Source organism: Lepidochelys kempii, chromosome 2 (genome assembly GCF_965140265.1).
Source record: "Lepidochelys kempii isolate rLepKem1 chromosome 2, rLepKem1.hap2, whole genome shotgun sequence".
In the NCBI taxonomy this organism is placed as follows: domain Eukaryota; kingdom Metazoa; phylum Chordata; order Testudines; family Cheloniidae; genus Lepidochelys; species Lepidochelys kempii.
Genome location: NC_133257.1, coordinates 30,176,208 through 30,196,723, shown reverse-complemented (window position 1 = coordinate 30,196,723; position 20,516 = coordinate 30,176,208). Strand labels below are relative to the sequence as shown.

The 20,516-nt window shown below is 37.3% G+C and overlaps 1 protein-coding gene across 5 annotated transcripts in view; it reads right to left on the bottom strand.

The window, feature by feature from the left end:
* The window catches only part of CSMD3 (CUB and Sushi multiple domains 3), a 1,204,651-nt gene that overhangs the window by 258,287 nt on the left and 925,848 nt on the right, over nucleotides 1-20,516 (bottom strand). For all 5 annotated transcript variants that reach the window (XM_073330296.1, XM_073330291.1, XM_073330295.1 and 2 more), the window contains one exon: nucleotides 12,956-13,072. In XM_073330296.1, coding sequence (XP_073186397.1) covers nucleotides 12,956-13,072 — 117 coding nt within the window. The remainder of the gene's footprint in view (nucleotides 1-12,955; nucleotides 13,073-20,516) is intronic.

Here is a 20,516-nt window from a genome sequence, read left to right as displayed (position 1 = left end):
TTAGGGAGAAACACAAAGATCACGTTTAGTGAGGGCTACAAATATATATATTTTTCATTCTTAAAACAAATGTAGTAACAGGGAAAGCACTGAGATAAATCCTATATCCTTGCAGATTGTATCTATGTACACCGAGTATGTAGCACTAACATCTCAGTTAATCAACAAAGACAAGGTTACTGGAAAGAGGAATGCTTCATGTCCAAGGGAATATAATGGAGGGGGAAGGTGATAAATGAGTATCATTACTAACTATTTGGGATCAGTCCTTAGTTGTGCTCAAAAAACGCTGGGTACATCTGAGAGGGGATATCTGAAAAAAAGCTACTTGCAGCTCCCTGATCATAAGGCTGGTTCTCCAGTGGTTCCTTTACTGGCATAATGTAGAGCAGCTCTTGGCTGTTCTAATGTACACTGGTCTACTGTGGTTTGTTACCATCCTTTCAAAAGTGGCTCATGTTTAGATCAAACTTGTGACCTCCCCTAAAACTTAAAAACATATTATAGCAACTAGAAGAAGGTTTCCAATCCCTTAAATCTTTATTACAAAAATACACTGAATAATTTAATCTCCTGTAGAAGTCACCCTATCCTGACTTCTTCATAGGCATCTGCTCACTTGGCATACATGTCAAGCATTGAACCAGTGAATGAAATACTCCCCAGCTGTGAGTTACAATCTGTATATATAATATCTGCCAGTCCCTGCTCCTATATACCTAGGAGATTCACATATAAGAGAAAAGTAAAATGTCCTCATGATACTTCCTTAAACTATACAGTCAGCATCTGAGCAACACAAAGTTGACTGTGAACTTGAAAAACAAAAACAGTATACAGTATTTATGTAGCTTATGCACATCAGCATTCTCCTGAGCACTTAAATTGAATGTTGTTATAAACTATATTATGGAAAGCAGTTAGAATAACAATTCTTGCTTTCTTATATAGTTTATAATGAAGGTAAAGGGATATTAACCATCTACCAAATATAGGCCTGCATTGTAGTTTTAATAGTCTAATTACATGCCTTTTCTCTCTATTAAAATACAAACAAAAATAAATGCAACAATCTGTCCTCATCCAAGAAGTGGAATAATATAATCCTACAGCCATTGATTCAACCCTCAGTTCACAAATCCTAATCTTTAGCAAAACCCTCCTACCTCAAAAGTCTCATAAGACATGGGACTCAAATACTGCTCTGAAGCTCAAGAAATCTTAGCTGTTTGAAATCAAAGGGGAACAAATTCCAAAATTAATCTAATACTGAATTTAAATGCCTAAATTTTATCACCACCAATACTGTATATTGAAAATGTATATACACAAAGCCATACCCTGGTATATATTGCCACATTTTAGAGGAAAGTTACTTTGTACTTTTATTAAGGGTTTTTTTTTATTTTATTTTTCTTATAGTTATTCTTTTTCATATCTCCCTGCATACAGCCAGGTTCACACTGTAAACTCTTCAGAACATGGAACATGTTTTCCTAGGAGTTTGTACTGCTTCTACCATAATGGGGCACCACCTGAACACAAAGACCTAGTCCTTAGGAATGTGGTGCTAACATCAGACCTAGGATATCTGTATGACCAGTGGCTTACACAAGCAAAATATATGAAAAATGACTAAAATGTGAGACAGTTTTTTTTATTACAAATTTATTTTTGTGAAAGGATGTTATATTTGTTCCTAGCTACCACTCTCTCTCTCTCTCTGTACACACACACACACACACACACACACTGTTTTTCTGTTCTTTAGGCACACACACACACACACAAATAAATACTATACTGGCTTTCAACAAGTGACATGATGAAACAGAGTGAATCACAAAGAAATGTAACAGCCATGGGTCAGTCCTCTCAAAGTATTTTCAAAGTCTTTGATAAAAAGCAAAACTGCTTGGAGACAATAGAGCTAAACAAAGAGTACTTCTACTTGTGCTGGAAGGATTTCCTTTCCAGTATCTGTGCTTCTACTGCTATTAGTACAGCACTGTGTTGCAGCATGGACAATTGCATCTTACCTTAATTAAAGCTATGATCTTTGGGGGAGTGACCATCTTTTACTTTTTGTTTGTATAGCACCAGCAGAATGGGGCCTCAATCCTCATGAGGGGTTTTAGGTGCCACCATCATACAAACAAATATTAGCAAGAATAATTGAATGGACCTGAGGCAAATGTATTTAAGTCTAATGGATGGAAGGGAAGGGAAATACGGAGGAGAAAATAAAAATCATTAACAATGTCAGTTCTAAACAATGGGCAAAACTCAGCATATAACAACAAATCAAGATTGCTTAAATCCATTTCTACAGGCAATTTTATCCTCCTAAAGAACCCATTAGTACTACACAAGCATCAAATTAGTCATATTAATGTTTCAGTCTTCTAAGGACAATGACCAGCCTGCACCTTTAAGCGGGTGGGGGCGAGAGGGGGAAGTATTTGGCTGGCTGGCCCAATGAAGGAACTGTGCTTTATGGCTTGGGGGAGGGAGATGAAAACTGCTGCAAAAGGGTCAGTGTGGTCACTGACTCATCCCCTGGGCATGAGGGGTTTAAAAGGGACAGCCCTATGCCTTAACCTTCCCTTTTGCATGGAGTAGGCTGAGGTGGCACCCACCCTCCCTCCCCTTTAGGTGGTAAAATACCAGGTTTGGCCTAGACCTGCTGTGGGCATTACACTAACCATCCCTTTGTTGAGGGGGGTTGGGAAGGAATTTTTCCTTTGCCACTATATTGGCCTAGGTGCAGTTGGGGTTTTTTCACCTTCCCCACAGCGGGTTCAGGTGAGCTTTGTTCATGCATGGCAATGAGGGCGGTAGGCTCTATGTTGCAACTCATTATTTAAGTATCAGGTGGATGTCCAGTGCAGGTACTCCTTAGGAAAGGTATACAGTGACTGAATAAATGGCTTGGGAAAGGATTTAAAAAGAGGTGTTCAGTGATGGAGAAAATTGGGGGCGGTTGGTTTTAATAGAAGATGTATAGCTAAATCCCCTGCATTGCTTTAAAAATCTCAACCAGAATATGCCTCTGAGGTTCCTTAAAAAAAACCCTACAACCCTCTAATTCAACAGTGCTGAAGGATATAAACCAAGAAAAGCAAATGTTAAACTTTAATGCACCTAATTACAATAACAAAGCCAACTTAGTTCTCCTTCCCTCCTTATTCAGATAGTTTATTGTGAAGTTCTGCCACTTAATCATCTATCCAAGCCTAGGTTATTACCTTTGAAAGTGTGAACTGAATCTGAAAGTACAACAGACTCTATTGAAGCAACTCTGGCATCACATGACTTTTAAACTGACTGCAGATTCCAGGTTCAGTGAACTGTCTAAAATAGAAAATATATGTCGGGTGACACTGTTTGATCTATGTTTGGTCCAGCTGCCAGAATAAATAACAGTATCTTCCATAGATTGAAAGACTATCTTATAAACAAATTGTTGCTGGGCTCTTCATCCTCTGTTCTCATTTCCTTCTGTAGAGCAATTCCACGTGCCACATCAGACTACCTACAAAATACTGGAAAAGCACCTCACATGCAAACCGACTTTAAAAAAATGCAGTATTGTGTGTTAGTAAGATATGTATGGACACACTTAAGGGTGTAAAAGCATGGGCTTTTTATCATCATCCAGGACCAAAGCATAACAACTGAAACAAATGTCTCTCTCTACTGTTACTAGAAACTAAAAAGCCACCAGTGGCCAAGTCTGGCAAAAAAAATGCTGTATTTTTACTTATGTTACCAACATTCCAAATATTACAGACAAGTTGTCAGTGGATAAAAAGAACACTGTATTTTGCAGTAAATGTGCAACATGTAACACCAGTATTGAATTTGGATAATGCCCCAGTTTTACATGTGCCCATTTGGCTTCTAGATAGGAAAAAAGGGTATGATTTAAATAATAGGTTCCACATCAGCCACTGAGAGTGAAACAATATTTTTTCTGTTGACATGCCATATAAAAATATGCTTATACTTTTGTATTGTGCAGTGTACAATATGTTTTACTATTTCAGTAAAACAAAACCCTATTTATTCTCTTAGGCTATTTGATCTGAACTTTATTTATTTATATAGTTACTAATAATGAAATTATTTTCAAATGCAAATATAAACCCAATTATGAAATGCAGAACATACAAATTAACTCATGCGAGTCAGCAAAACAAAACTAAAAATTAAAATTCTGAATTTTAATTGTAATCAGGGATGGATTGCATATTAAACAATTAGTGATCATTACACCATTTTGAAATATCAGTGGGAGAGAGTGTCAGAGATGATGAGTCTTCTGTGTTTACAAAAGACTTTGCCTGTAGCATGCTGTGTGCTTTTGTGAACCATTTATCTTCTAGCTTAAGCCTGTCATAGTATGAAATATTGCAGCTGTGATTCTGTATGACAGAATAATGAAACATCGAAAAAAGGCTATACTGCAGTGATTTTTCCATAGAAACTTAGCCATGAGAAGTTGAAAAACTGCACATGAAATAGTTTTTCTTTTCAGTCTATCAAAATTTTTTTCAATCTAATACTCTGGTTAAAAAGCCTGTTGTTTCTTTCTACAGATTCAATACACTATTGCATTGCTGCTTTCTATTTCTATATTGATACTGATTTAAATTACCTTAAATTATACTATATTAGAACACATTATATGTTGTGGGAATGTACAAGTGGTCCTTGCAACATTCTGAATTGTATATGTTTCCATTCAAAGTCTCTCTCTCATGTGTATATATAATATATATGTATGTATGTAAAAAACATATGAATATATACACTATATAAATACTTACAGCACCATATCCTATGTGTTCCAACACTCTTTGGGAGAAGAAGAGTTACAAATACACTCAATATAATGAAAAAAAAAAAAGCCTTGCCATTTTCCTTGATACCTGACTCAGAAATATTTTGTGTCAGCAATATGGTTTGAATACTCCTCCACTGTCTACAAAGCTGATCTGGACACCTTGCTTTGCCTCTTGCTTTGTCATACTCCCTGTCAAATCTTTGGGTAGTCATGCAGCTCCTTCAGAATTTAAAAGGAAGATGCATGGCTAGGACCAACTCAGTATTTAATATGTGTCCTGTATAGAGATGGCCTAAGATGGCATTTGGATCCATATTAAGTTTAGGTGGGGATTTGGATTCAAAATTAAATCAGAGTTAGTGCTGAGAATTGAGAGCACCAAAATCTTTTATGAATTAATCTTGCAGTGAGTGATCCCTATACATTCTGTTCAAAGTACTTTGTCACCCTCAATGATGAGGACTACTTTATTAATGTAAGGTACTGTATACCTGATACTAATCACAGAATATATGCAATTATGCATAATCAATTTGCAACATAAAACTTCAAATACTTTTAATTAAAAATATATATCAACTCTTTTCTGCAATTCCATTTGAGTGCAATTTGACAAATTAGAGAGGTTAGCCGGTTGGTCAAACACATTAATAACAGAAGCGTTCTAGATATCAAGCTGTGGAAACTATTCATCTAAAATTTGGAGGTGGCTTTTTTAAAATAAAGTGGGACCAAACAATTTATCTGAGAAGTTGAGGGGTTAAGAAGGAAACATTTTATTGGAGGGTGTGTTTTATTTTGTAATGGTCATTGTTAGAAGCAGCTCTGATGTTTAGAATGTTAGAAGTCATGTTGATAGAGGTAGATTTGTGGGAAGAGAGCAGGTGAGCCAATAAATCAAAATGTTAATGGCATAAAAACAAATCCATTGTGTTCAGGCAGCCTCTCTCATTCTACTGAGTTCCTATTTTTTCCCCCCTCTTTCCATTGCAAACAACTAGAAAGCCCCTAAAAATGAAGCAATAGAAAGTTCAACCATCAATTTTTGCTTGGCCACTTTTGTTAAGGTCATCCACATGTTTTGGAAATATTTCCGTAGTACGCACTGTCCACTGTCAAGTATGCATATCTCTCTGTCCTGTACAGGTATACACCCCTCACACACATACCCTTCACGTAGACCAATATGATAGAATTTACAAAATATGCTTTGAAGATTTACACCAGTGTTAGAGAAACGTCTATTGTTGAAGTTTACATTAAAAATAAATCCATTAACTTTCTAATAATATAGTACTGCATAGTATGGCAAACACATAATAAACAGACCAACACCTTTTGAAGCAAATTTCACACATGGAAAACTACACAGTAGTAGTAGTAGTAGTAGGACAAGGGGTCTCAGTGGTATGATTTGCTGAGAACAATAACACAGATTGGGACAGTCTGATACCTGTGATATAGCCATTGTCTCATAAATATATTACTTTAAATGACAGACAAAAATATACCACTAAAATTATTACAAACAACAAAACAGCTGTAACCTGAATTAATCAATAACATATTATAAAGCAAAACACAGCACATCAAATGTAAGGTACAAAATGGGTCTCCAAACCTATTTAACATTATTAGTATTGAATGACAATGAGTATGTGTAAAACTACTTTAAATAGATATGCTTCTACCTATTTATACCAGGAATAAATGACATTATTTTAGTTTCTGTTCTATTTACTTTGTTTTTGAAATTCTGTTTCTAATAAATTCTAATCTAGTTTTAGGAAATAACTATTAAATTCCCAGCCAAAATGTTGGAAAACCTGTAAAATACAGAATTGTATGTTTTAAATACAGTATTTATTATAGTAATTGTAACTCTTCATATGTCAGCATCAGTGTGATTAACTAATAAGTATCAACTTTGAATTTTGACAGGTACTGCAGGAGACAGAAATTCCAATGTATCTAGACAGTTTTGGTAGGTCTAAAGTGTAATCTTAAAATGGACAGGAATAAATCTAAAGCTGTACAAATGTGCTTTCAATTACAATACACGTTCCAGATTCTCTGAGGTTTGTGTACATAAGTCTTGCGCCAATGCAGGCCAGAATGGGACCCTTCTCCCACTTCGCCCCACAGGCAAAAATTCCACCCTTAGAGCAGGCCACATACAGAATCATTGGCAAAAATTCCACCCTTAGAGCAGGCCACATACAGAATCATAGAATCGTAGGACTGGAAGGGACCTCAAGAGGTCACCTATTCCAGTCCCCTTCAGTCTCTACATTCACTCAACCCCAACTCCCTCCACACTCATACATCTTTTTGCTTAAGAAGCTCTACCTTTTATTTTCAGAGCTCCTGTAGGGTATTCAGTTCATTCCATCCCCCTTCTGCTTCAGTTGTCTTCAGACAGTAGCAGAATATTCTCTCCCCGACCCAAGTCTTTTGGTCTTTTGGAGTCCAGCAGGGTAAATCCACTCTTTCCAAAGGCTGAGATCTTCAAAATATTCTAAGGGAGCTAGGAACCCAACTCCCATCTAAATTAATATTAATTGGAAACAGGGCAACTAACTCCTCAGCCTAAACCTTCTTGTAAAATATTCAGTGGTGCAGGTGGCTGTAATCATGAGGTAAAATGCCTTTATAATAGCTGCAGCAGCAAGAGAAAGAGCAGCTTCCCTAGTAATGGTGTTGCTGAATCAGGGATATGCAGGCTGACTGCTCCCCCTGAGATCTTTCCTAGGGACTAATAGGGAAGCAGCCCTAGTTGCTGGTTCCAGGAGAGAGAGAATGAGAGAACAAGTGAGCCACCCCCGAAGAGCTCAGGAAGGGCCAGATGGTCATCTGCCCACTTAGCAATAAGAAAATGAGGGAAAGTGAATTGCAGGTAAATGAAGGTAATGGTTGATGTTCATAGATAGCTTATTGAGAAAAAAGAAAGGGATTGAAAAACTCATTGATTTCCTTATGAAAGTGCTATGATTTGCATTTTTTTCCCCTGGGGTTCTATTCAGTTTTCAGGTTCAAACAAACACAGAAGTCTAAAGTAAAACTCAGTTGGAGAGAACACAGTAAAACCAAACTCCTCGTTTGGTTTTGTTGAAACTATGCAAAGCAAAAGCAAAAAACAATCATGACTCTACATAAAAGCATTTTATTAACTCAATTCAGTCCATGTAACAACATTATCTAGTGTCGACACCATCTCAGGTACATTTCATTCATAAGTTTTGTATTTATTTTCACTTTTGAAATAATTTTGTTTCAATCAAATTTCTGTTTATTATTCATGTTAAAACAACTAGAGCATTTAGGATATGTTTTCCAAAGTGCAATCCATTGATGCAACTTTCTTTTTCCTTCTTCCTTTACGTGCAAATGAGGTATGCTTCTAGCCCCACAAGTAACAAGGTCAAAAACTGAGTAGATTATCATGCACCTGTATACACGAACAAAGCTTTATAATAGTCTAGTTCTACATCAGTCTTACTATACCCCAGAACATGTTGCCACAAGCTCAAATTTATCTTTCAATAATCAATCACTTAGCTGCAAACAGACGTATAGTACCACACACATTCTTACTCTCTGTATTGTAGTTTATGTCATGGAGAAGATGAGCAATTCTTACACTGCCTGTATTGCTATCTTGTGGGATGAAAGTAGTATCATTCAAGGGGACAAAAAATCTTGTGTTGTGCACAGATGAAGCACTGACTTTTGGAAATGTTTTTGGAGTATGTGGTTACATGCTTAGTACTTTACATGAGAGTGATAGAGCTCACTTGATATATTAAAAAAAATGTCCATGGCTTAGAGAATAGGATTCCAATACCAATTTATTGCATGCTGTCTCATGCACTCCTGTCCCAAGCCTAGGCATGAACTAATTGCATATTAGGGGAGTTTCTACAGCATAAATATTACACACAGGTACAGTGCAGTTCAAACATTTTCTTTAATTCAGATTAAGCCCTAGGTTTTGCAGGGCTTAGAGGTTTAAACCTCTAAAAAATCTCTACGTGAAGAAACCCTTGTACAACACAATCCACATTTCCAGACACCTATTATTGGGCCAAGAGGATTGTGACTGGTGAATCAAACGAGCATGTGCGGGATGAGTAAAGTCATGTGCTTTCAGACATAGAGTATATATCTGAAGCCACAAAGATATAAAGCACACATGGAGCACAAAGGAATGAAAAGAAGCAATAAGCTAATCAGATACTATAACAGAAAAGAAAAGGTGCATTGTCTGACATAATGAATCGCTCGAAGCACTGATTTCACACTTGTTAGTCTGTGGCAAATCATCTACACATTCACAAAAGGATAACTGGAGAGATGCCTCTACTATTAGAAAACTGGTTTTGAATGTATATCATGTTACAGTATATTTGAGACACAAGGCAGTTAATGAGACTCTGTTATTCCTTTCACCTATGACCAAATGTAATGGGCCAGATTTTGTGCTGAGGTCTGCTTGGAGAGTTAAATTGGGGAAGGCTGTCAGAGAGCCAGTGACCGTTCTCTCATTCTCAAGGCACAGCTGCTCCAGACTGCATTAATTTATGCTACCGGGATATGGGATCACATGTTTGCTAAAAATTGGTGAAGAGGAACTAGATTCTGCCTTGCCCCTTTTTCTCCCACCCCTAAATTACCCTCTCTCCTGGCATGTCGCTTATGCTGGAGAGAGAGTGTAGCAGTTCCTATGGAGCCAGCTGTAGTGGCTTTAGACCATGTGAGGGCTCCTCCATCCTCAGAGAATTTGCAGCCAGATTCTGGATCCTTTGCATGGCTCAGACAATGCAAAGTGGCTGTAACAGCAGGAGGGAATATGGCCTCGTATGCTTAGGAAACAAAATTCTGTTATGATGGAACATTAACAAGTTTGAATAAACATTGTTCAGTCAACAAAAGTAGCAAGTGATCTGTACAGTAGTTCACATTGTAGTTCACCCCAATTTTACAAATATTACCAGTTCTAATACCATCCCCCAATTTAAAGTAGAGGGAATGACTCTGAAAGCTTCAAGATTTTTAAAAACAGAGTGAACTTTTTAACCATGCCCACTGTACTCAGATTACTGAACCCTACTTTATATATAAAGGCACATATCACACAAGAGCTTCACTTCTGGATCATGTAATTGCCAGTGATCAAGCTGGGAACTCTCCACCAAAAAATTAAAGACATTGGCTCCAGCAGGGTCTGTCTTGCACTGGCCCCTGTACTGGGACCAAAGTACCATTAGTGCTCCAACTGTTAGTTTCTTTTTATTCACTGTATTATTTTTTTCTGCTACTACAATTCTCTTATAAACATGGAAAAACTTTAATAAAGACACTATAGACTGCAGTAGGGTGTGTTTTTAGTAAAGTCCATAATTTCTATACTATAATAGTACCCACTATAGCACACACAAAAGTATGTTTATTCTAGCTAATCCTAAATTTGAGAGAAAAACCAGAAAATCATGACATTTCAAAGTTAAGATAAATAATTTCCCTGCATTGTTTAGTCATGGTAAATAACATTAAATGGAAAACACCATTTTTTAACATCAACCTATAATCATTGCACAGGTAATTGTATCAATTAAATATGGAACATAATTAAATGCCAGATCATATTTTGGATAATCAAAAATCACATTTGTTTTTACTGCTTCCTATTTAGAAGCTCAATAGTGTGTTACACTTTATTATTATTATTGCTAATTAATTATTAGTAGTATTATTATTTGTATAACTTATTCTTCAGACTTTCTTAAAATACCCTCCTCAATATGCCACAATTCCTCCTGATTATGGTAAATTCACAAGACAAAAAATAGGAGTTTTTCTGGTACAAAAAGCCTTTAAAAAAAAAGTAACGAGAAACAAATTGTTACAACACAGTGTGTTGTACTGAGAAACTCCTTTTATCTCTACAAATAACCAAGCATCACCCATTCCTCCTTTCTCACAGCCCATTTTCTTCTTCTCTTAATACATGTAGAAACTGTTTTGATAAAGTGTTTAAACAACCTCCAATTCTTCATCTAGGGAACTACAAAATAAATGACAGACTCATCTTCTATTTTAAGCACTTCCCTATTTGAGCACATCCTTGAAATGTTTACACATAAAATACAACTGTCTTCTATTGAAAATTTAAACCATATACCTATTGTTACAGCATTTCTTAGGAAATAGAGTCATATGGTAGTACTGTGGATTCTACATGCTTTCAATACAGACTGGAAAAATTTAAGATAGAATCGGTGTTCACTGAACAGTATGACGTAAGTGTAGAGCCAAGACTATAAATATTTTGAGGGAATATTCATTATATTTATCCATCCTACAGCTCTTTCCTCCTCTTCATCTTATCACTAATCTGAATTATACTATCTTATTTCATTCAACATATGTGATATTTTTATCAAGCATCCTCTCTCCTCCTCAGTACTTGTAAAAGGTGCAAGATAGACATAATTGGAAACAGAAGTTCTCTATTTATCTGGAAAGGATGAACAATAAGGACACTCATTGTCTGCCATTTCCCCAAAAACCTGATATAGCAGGATACACCGCTAATGGGAACAAGGCAGTTGCTTCTCTCTGCCTCTTCTAAACTGGGTGTCTGAGATTTGCAGAAACTGTTTGCAAGGAATGTGATTTGGAACTTCCATTAATTACTAATTAGATAGCAAATCAGAATGTGATGATAATTTCAGTCACAAGAAGCCTTGCCCAGATTTGATCTAATGACTCAGAAATCAATAATAGTCTGAGCTATCTAGTCCCCAGTGCAATGACTGGACATCATGTTGTGTTTGGGAGAACCTTGATACAATATTCTGTTACTGATCTTCCCTTTTGTTTTGCCCAAATTTTCATTCTATCCTTCACACAGTGAAATCATTTCCTTACTCTTATGACAGCACATTGGGAGAAAGACACTCTAAAGCCAGTGGGGGAGAGCTCTTCTGTTAGTTTAATAACTCCACATCCATGAGAGGCAGTAGCTATGTCAGCAGGAGGAGCTCTCATGCTGACGTAGTGCTGTCTACAAAGGAGTGGATTTTTCACATCCCTGAGCAATGTAGTTTTAATGAAGTAAGTATATAATGTCTACCAAGCTTTAATTATCATATTTTTGTATCACATTTTATCTCTCCACCTCCCAACCAATCTTTCTACTGATCTTAGTGTGGTATACCTGAAGCTTTCCATACTGTGTATTAACCCTTTGGCTATCAAACACTGCAAAATCAATCTTTCATGTGACCAACTCCAATAAAGTTAAAGGCTGAAATCCTCACTCTTTCTGTAGCCACTTTATGTCAGGTACTGGCGCTGGGTGACATAAAGGGGTCCTAAAAGGCCTGGATCCAGCTTTGGGGGGATTCCTCTGGTGTAGAAACTGAAGAAGATAGCTGTAAGGTTGCCCACTGTGGACCTCCTCACAAACCCTCACATAGGGGTCATGTTGGGGGTGGGGCTGCTGGGCACAGTACTCCAGAGAGTCTGAACAGTGCTGCAACTGATAGGCAGGTAGAGGTAGGCTGCTGTAAATCAGACGGGGCCCCATAATTGCCTATATTACACCTGGGACTACAGAGCTGCCCAGGATTGGAAGGGTGCAATAGTGGCTTAATGACACCATAGCCCTCCCCCCACCATCTTGCGCTGTCAGTTCTGTGCTGCATGTCCTCAATGGTCAGCACCAAATCACTACCAAACAGTCATACTAACTTGCATAAGTGCTAAATTTGGCCCATTATTTTGAGTATAACATATCTATATTATGTCAGTCTTTACAGTGGATTAAAAATGAATCACTAATATTTTCAAAAAGATGTTATTTTTACAAATATTGTGACCCAAATATGTATGAATATATGAACTACAGATCAAAATGCATGACAGAAAAGTACTGATTGTCAAAACTTTAACCAGCACTTGCTATTTACAATAGTTTATTTTAAGTGCACTGAATATATTTTCAACATAAAAGTAATTACAAAATCCATCCAGAGAGATAAGTAGTGCAGAAGCAATTACAAGAATGAAAGAAACAGTTAAAAAATGAGACATCCTACTTACCAAACTCCTTGGGAACAGCAATAGAGTAAACACAGTTGTGTCCAACACTGTAGTTTTTTGGGTAATTTGGTGATAATACCGTGCCTTCAGAGCCTGTCGACCGGCTCCCACATGGTGCTGGAAAGTAAAAATGTATAGTATTGAATTATGTAATATTCAAAGGGTGATCAACTTAAATGAGACCAACACTGATTTAATTTTCTGCATGCTGTTATAATGTACTGCAGTAAATTATCTTAAAGTTTACACTAGATTAGTTTGTGTATTATGGGTCCACACCTGGGAGGATGAATGCCTTCAACTCCCTTATATGTCAGTTGCATTGAGAGCTCTCTGTTGTTTGAATCATTATGTTTCTATATCACTTATCAACAGTCTTAAGATAAAAATCTTCTGTATATGTAGTGTGCTATGATTAATGTATATGATTAGTGTGCTATTATTCATTTCTCAGATATTTGACAATCTCTTAAAGGGGCAGTTTATGCAGTCCTTCCATCAGTGAGCATTTATTCCAATGAGCCCACAATGCAAAAGCGAAGTATAGAGCAATACAAATTATTTATCAAGGAGTAAAGTTGAGACTTCTTGACTTGATATTGACTGCAATGAAGCTACACTGATTTACATTAGTTGAGAGGCTGGCCCCTTGTTTCCAAATATATCTTGCTAATAAAATTAATATTTAAGCATATTAACAACAAGCTAATCAAATTATATTTGCAGTATCGATGCAGATTTCTAAAACTGGCAATACAAGTTTTCATTTAATATAATTCATATTTGTCAAGTCAGAGATAAATTCTCCAAATGCTATGTAAACAGAGTTTCAGAAGCAATTATATAAAACAATAAAAATCCACTATGAAGTAATTTCCTATGTATATTTCAAGTGGTTTACCTAGGGCCTGCTTCTCATATATGTAGAAAATAAAACCCACTTTAACCTAGTCTAATGGACTGTACACTTAACAAACCATTGCATCTTTTCTTTAAAAGAGACTGCAAAATACTGAGTATGTGCCTTTTTAAGCTAGAGTTTACTAAATATTGAAAATACTAATGCTATTTATTTTTGTGGTAGATTGTCAAAGTACAGTAATCTAGTCTGTGTTCTGACATTTAAGAACAACAAATCCTTACTTCCCCGACCCTTTCTTTTCAAAGTGTCTAATTCTTTTTCTACCATAAAATTAAATATGAGGTGCAGAACAAAATTCATCGTTCAAAATAAATGCGTATGAATGCACTATTCCCACTTCCATTCCTAGAAAATCATTAGTTTAGCTCCCACTAGTTTATTTTAAATGATTATTCGCTTAGTTCTCAGACAATTTTAAGGATGAGAATTCACCCCATAATAGTGAACTCTGTAATAATTCATGCCTCCATGATCTAAATACTGTGTTTTTTTAGTACATTGCCCCTAACTTGGATACCTTTGAAGTTGACCTGCAGTAGTTGCAGAACATGGCAGCCTATGTTTCTGGGTACAGTGGTTAGGGAACTGGCAATGTCTACCCTCTTAGTCTGCATGGGTTATTTATAACAGACTGAATTCCAGGTCCTAATAGATGGCATATAAAATCTTTAATAATTGGAGTCAATGGTACCTGAATGATCAACTCTCTCCCACATCCCTTCGAAATACTTTGCGGCAAATAGAGGTGTCTTTGTTCTGCTTTCTGGGGTTTCATATGCAGTAGTATGTAATCACAGCATACCAGCAGTGTGTAAGTATGTTTCTTGGAGTCCCTTTACAGCTGTGCTTAAAGCTCAATATACCTTCCTAGTCAGGTTAGCTAATATGTGTGTATTTGGTCATTATTCCTTCATTCCTTCCCCCCACCTCCCCTCTTTAGAAAAGTGCCTGCTCCTTTGTCGACCATTGGTTCCAGCATTAATTATTATAGGGCATGATCCTGAAACGTTTGCACAGGCTCCAGTACAACAGGACTACTCATACACTTGAAGTTACATATGTGCTCAAGTTTATGGCTGGATTAGGACCTTAGTTCATTGAGTTTAATGGGAACCAGTCTTATTAAAAATGTCAGAACTGGACCCACTGGTTTTAACTTCTGTGTAGCACCTAAAAATATAGTGCTGATTTGAAACAATAAACACACTTAATTATAGTTGTAAGATCTAAAATTAGAAGAGGAGGGTAAAAGGTTGTTTTTTTTTTCCACTGTCAATTTATTTAAGCTAAAAAATCACAGGGGAAGATATCTTGGTACCACAAATAATGTCCCTGATTAACACAGACATGTGACTGGAAACTGATTCTCTGAAATAGAAGAGTACTTTTAAATTGGACAGTTAATAGACAAATCAAACAAAAAAAAATCTATATGCAGCTATTAATATTATTAGTAGTAGTATTACAATAGCAACCAGAAGCCCTAATAAAAAACATGGTCCCATTATGCTGGGTGCTGTACAAACATAAAATAAAGGTTAAGTCCCTCCTTAAAGGATTTACAGTTTTAAATCAATTTCTTGCAAGACGTAAAACTCCAGTGGCACTATTCACATGTATAAAGCTATACCTATGGGTAAATCTGTGCAGGATTCAGGACTAAATAGGGATGAACTAGGAATTGGATGGAATGAAGGGCATAAGGAACTGGAGGAGGAAGGAGACAAGGATGATATTATTGGGAACACAAGGCTGATTGTGAAGCAGTGTGCTTTTTATTTCAATTTTTTTTGCCTCACCCTGTGATACGAAAGAATAAGAGAGCGTAACAAATTAACTATACTGTTTTTTTAACGTAGTGCTAGCCTCGTTACTGCAGTTTACTCATAGATTCAGAAGGCCAGAAGAGACCACTGTGATAATCTAATCTGACTTCCTGCACATGGCAGGCCACAAAACCTCACTCACCCACTCCTGTAATAGACCAATAATCTCCATCTGAATTAGTGAAGTCCTCCAACTGTGATTTAAAGACTTCAAATTACAGAGAATCCACCATTTATTCTAATTCAAACCAGCAAGTGACCCAGGCCCCATGCTTTATAGCAGTGGTTCTCAGCCAGGGGTACAGGTACCCCTGGGAGTACGCAGAGGTCTTCCCAAGGATTACATCAACTCATACAGATATTTGCCTAGTTTTACAACTGCATACATAAAAATCACTAGCAAAGTCAGTACAAACTAAAATTCCATACAAACAATGACTTGTTTATACTGTTCTATATATTATACACTGAAAAGTAAGTACAATATTTATATCCCAATTGATTTATTTTATAATTATATCATAAAAATGAGAAAGTAGGCATTTTTTCAGTAATAGTGTGCTGTGACACTTTTGTATTTTTATGTCTGATTTTGTAATCAATTAGTTTTTAAATGAGGTGAAACTTGGGGGTATGCAAGACAAATCAGACTCCTGAAAGGGGTACAGTAATCTGGAAAGATTGAGAGCCACTGCTTTAGATCAAGGCTAACCCCACCATCCCCATGGGGTCTCTACCAATCTAACCTGAGGGAAAAATCCCTCCCAACCCCAAATATGATAATCAGTTAGACTCCTGAGCATGTCAGCAAGACCCATCAGTCAGACACCTGGGGAAAAATTCACTGTTTCAACTCAGAGCCCTCCCCATCTAGTGTCCCATTGCCAGCCGTTGAGGATATTTGCAACTAGCAGACACAGATAGGTCACATACCATTGCAGGCAATCTCATCATACCATCCCCTCCACAAATTTATGAAGCTCAATCTTGAAACCTGTTAGGTTATTTGTTCCCACTGCTCCCCTTGGCCGTTCCACAACTTCACTCTTCTGATGGTTAGAAACCTTCATCTAATTTCAAGACTAAACTTGTTGGTAGCCAGTTCTGTTATTACAGATATTCAAATGAACAAGATGTTTCTCTGTCTACAGAACTGTCCCTAATAGGTAACAAAGTGTAACATTCGAATAACCTTTCTTTTAAAATATGAATTATTTCAAGGATTTTAAAGTCAAATTTACTGCAAGTATGTCATGTATCTTTTGAATTCATTCTACAGTAATTTGCATCTCATAAATTAGTGATATTAGTATCTAGGCAAGTAAATTAATGGGGAATTGAGAGTTGTATATCCTTGGACAGATGACTAGGGAGGAGTACAAAAATATTGCTCGAGCATGCAGGGGTGTAATCAGGAATGCTAAAGCACAATTGGAGTTGAAGCTAGCAAGGGATGTGAAGGGTAACAAGAAGGGTTTCTACAGATGTTAGCAACAAGAAGAAGGTCAAGGAAAGTGTGAGATCCTTACTGAATGGGAGAGGCAACACAGTGACAGATGATGTGGAAAAAGCTGAAATACTCAATGCTTTTTTTGCCTCAGTCATCACAGACAAGGTCAGCTGCCAGAATGCTGCACTGGGCCATACAGTATGGGGAGGAGGTGAGCAGCCCTCAGTCATGAAAGAACAAGTTAAGGACTATTTAGAAAAGATGGGCATGCACAAGTCCATGGGGCCAGATCTTATGTATCCAAGAGTGTTGATGGAGTTGGCTGATGTGATTGCAGAGCATCCACCTTGCACTTCTTCTCTGCCTGCAGGTTTTCTATCATGCTCTACCTCAGTGATGGGATGCAAGCAGCCCATCATGGTAATGTGATTGCGAACATTTTGCTGATGTTGACCATCTGCAGGCCTGGTCCCCCGCAGCTCCCAGTGGCTGCGGTTTGCTGTTCCTGGCCAATGGGAGCTGTGGGAAGTGGCAGGCTGCAGGGACATGCTGGCTGCCACTTCCGCAGCTCCTGTTGGCTGGGAATGGCGAACTGCAACCACTGGGAGCTGCGCGCGGCTGTGCCTGCGGACTGTCAATGTAAACAAACTGTCTCGTGGCCCGCAAGTGGATTACTCTGATAGGCTGCGTGCGGCCCACGGGCCGCAGGTTGCCCACCACTGCTCTACATTATGCATGTAACCTACTTTGATTAAGAGCTGTCAAGAACAAATACACAGGCCCAAATAGAGTATAGTTCTTCCTAAGAACTGATTTTTTTTCACTTGAGTTTTTGTTTTTCCTCTTGAAACAGATACTTTTTAGTTCCTAGTATTGCCTGGAGATTACCTACTTTCTAATACCTCTAGCTGGAGATCTAATATTATTTCATTCTAATTACAGAATCTAAGCACCATATTGTACCATCCACTTTTAAGCAGCATTTCCCACTGGATGGTGCAAGATGGCTTTATGTCATGCAGATACATTTGATTAAACGACTGCAAATATAATAAATAAAATAATAAAATAATAATTAATAATAACAATAATAGGAATTAATAAAAAAGAGTAATACTTCATAAACACTGCTAAGAAGAAGGATCAGGAGAATCCTAAAGCAGTAATGATTTGTTCACTAATAGGTCACTGGTTAAACCCAGCCTAGTGTAGAAAAGTAATTGATATCTGAGGGACCTTTAGATGCCTACTTTATATGATTAAACTGAAGACCTAAATTTCTTGATAACATTATACTTTTGTAAGACACTTAAAGGCTACAGTTAAACAATGGAGAGAAAAGCTAGGTAATCCTGTTTTTGTTTTTTCCATGTCACTTTGGTGTTCTCCATGTACTTTGTTCATATTATGCCTGTGTCAGTGTATTGTTTACCTGTGTTATTTATCTATATGGTCAGAATAATATTTCCATTTGCCAAGATCACTTCATTTATTCTGTCAAAGACAGAGACACAATGATTGGACAGCTACATGAGTGATGTCAAATTAAATTAAAATTATATGATCAAAATTAATTTATTCATGTAAATGTGTTAGGACTATAAATAAATTTGAAGATAACACATTAATATTCTCCTTGTGTCCCATGGGAACCTTAACAAAACACAATGTTTTTAATTCAAGATAAGCCTACTAACTGGCTTTTTTTGTTGCTGCCCTCTTCACTACCTGATGCAGCTGTCACCTACACTGAAAACAACTTGTTGAATTACCATGTAATTTAAATCAATTGATCTGCTTTAGTCTTCCATGATTATGATTTAATTTTAATGTCATAATGTTCTGTTTTAAAATGTATTGTTTTCCTAAGAGCATATCTGATGACAGTACAGAGTAGCAAAACCAATTTTGATGGAAAGGTTTCTTCCATATGACTCTGTATATTCTAGGTAATAAAAAGTTATGCTTAGCAATATATTAAAGAAAATATAGGCCTTATATTTGGATAAAAGTTGAGATATATAAATTAATAGAAACAATTTTTGTTTGTTATTTGTAGGTATTGCAGATATCCTAATTTTGAGGATTTAGAATTTTTTTTAGATTTTGGGGGTTTGTTTTGTTTTTGTTTTTTTTTTTACCATCAAAAAAGGGCAAGTATGGTGACATTTATACTCATATAAGAAATTAACAATTTATCATGCAAAGGAAAACTCAACGGATGAAAAAGATAAAATAATCTCGTTTTCATCTTCTAATTCCCATTATTACCAAATTACCTATAGATTAGCTGTTGGAAGATAACTTTGAGATGAATATTGCTGTATAAAGGTTTAAAGAAAAAATTGAGGGTGGTAAGCACATCTCAAAGAGTTTTGAGGTAGGAAGTAAGAAATATAAAGTAAGCAATCTTTCTTCTACAGACTTGTTAATGATCAATATGCAGGGCTGTCAAACAATTAAAAAACTTAATTGCGATTAATTGTGAGTTTAAAAGTAGCTGTGATTAATCACAGTTTTAATCACACTGTTAAACACTAATAGAATACCATACATTTAACTATTTTGGATGTTTTCTACATTTTCAAATATATTGATTTTGATTACAACACACCCTTACTTCTGCACTGCTGCTGCGACTCCTGGTGCCTGGCTCTCTGGCCACTCCTAGCTCACCAGGAGCTCCATTTCAGATTTTGGTTTTGTGAGAGAGGGTGCGCGTGTTGCAGGAGAAGTGTGTGTGAGTGTGGGCATGCATGCATGTTAGGGAGAAGTGTGTGTGTCAGAGAGATGGGGGAAGAGTGTGTGTGTGTATGTGTGTGTGTGTGTATGTGTATGCACGCGCTGGGGGAAACTGTCTATTTAAGCAGAGTACTCAGGAGACTGAACACCTTTTCAGCCAGCAGCAGCTGCTGTCTGCAGCATTCACTCCTAAACCAGCAGCAGCAGACAGGCTCCCCTTGTTCCCTGACCCCAACTCAGTGGTGACTGGGTACATGGGTGGGGGGAGGGGGATACCCCGACATCAGCCCCTCCGTCCTCCATGCCACCGCTCTGCACAGCAGACAGGAGGCAGGCTCCTGGTCCCAAGCAGCTTGACCACAGGCAGTTCCATGGGGGGGGGAGGGAGGGGAGGGGAGGGGAGAAGAGGTGGGAGCAGGAGTAGAGCAAGGTGGTGTGAGGCGGGGCACCCCTGCCCCAGAGGCACACAGTGGTGTCCCCCTGAGCACGGCGCCCTGGATGGTGGACACCCCACCCCTACGGCCAGCCCTGTCCATCAGGGAGGGGATGGTGCAGTCTGCTGCCAAGTCCCGTCTCCAGAGATGTGCAATAAACACTAGTTAAAAAAAACACATGTTAATT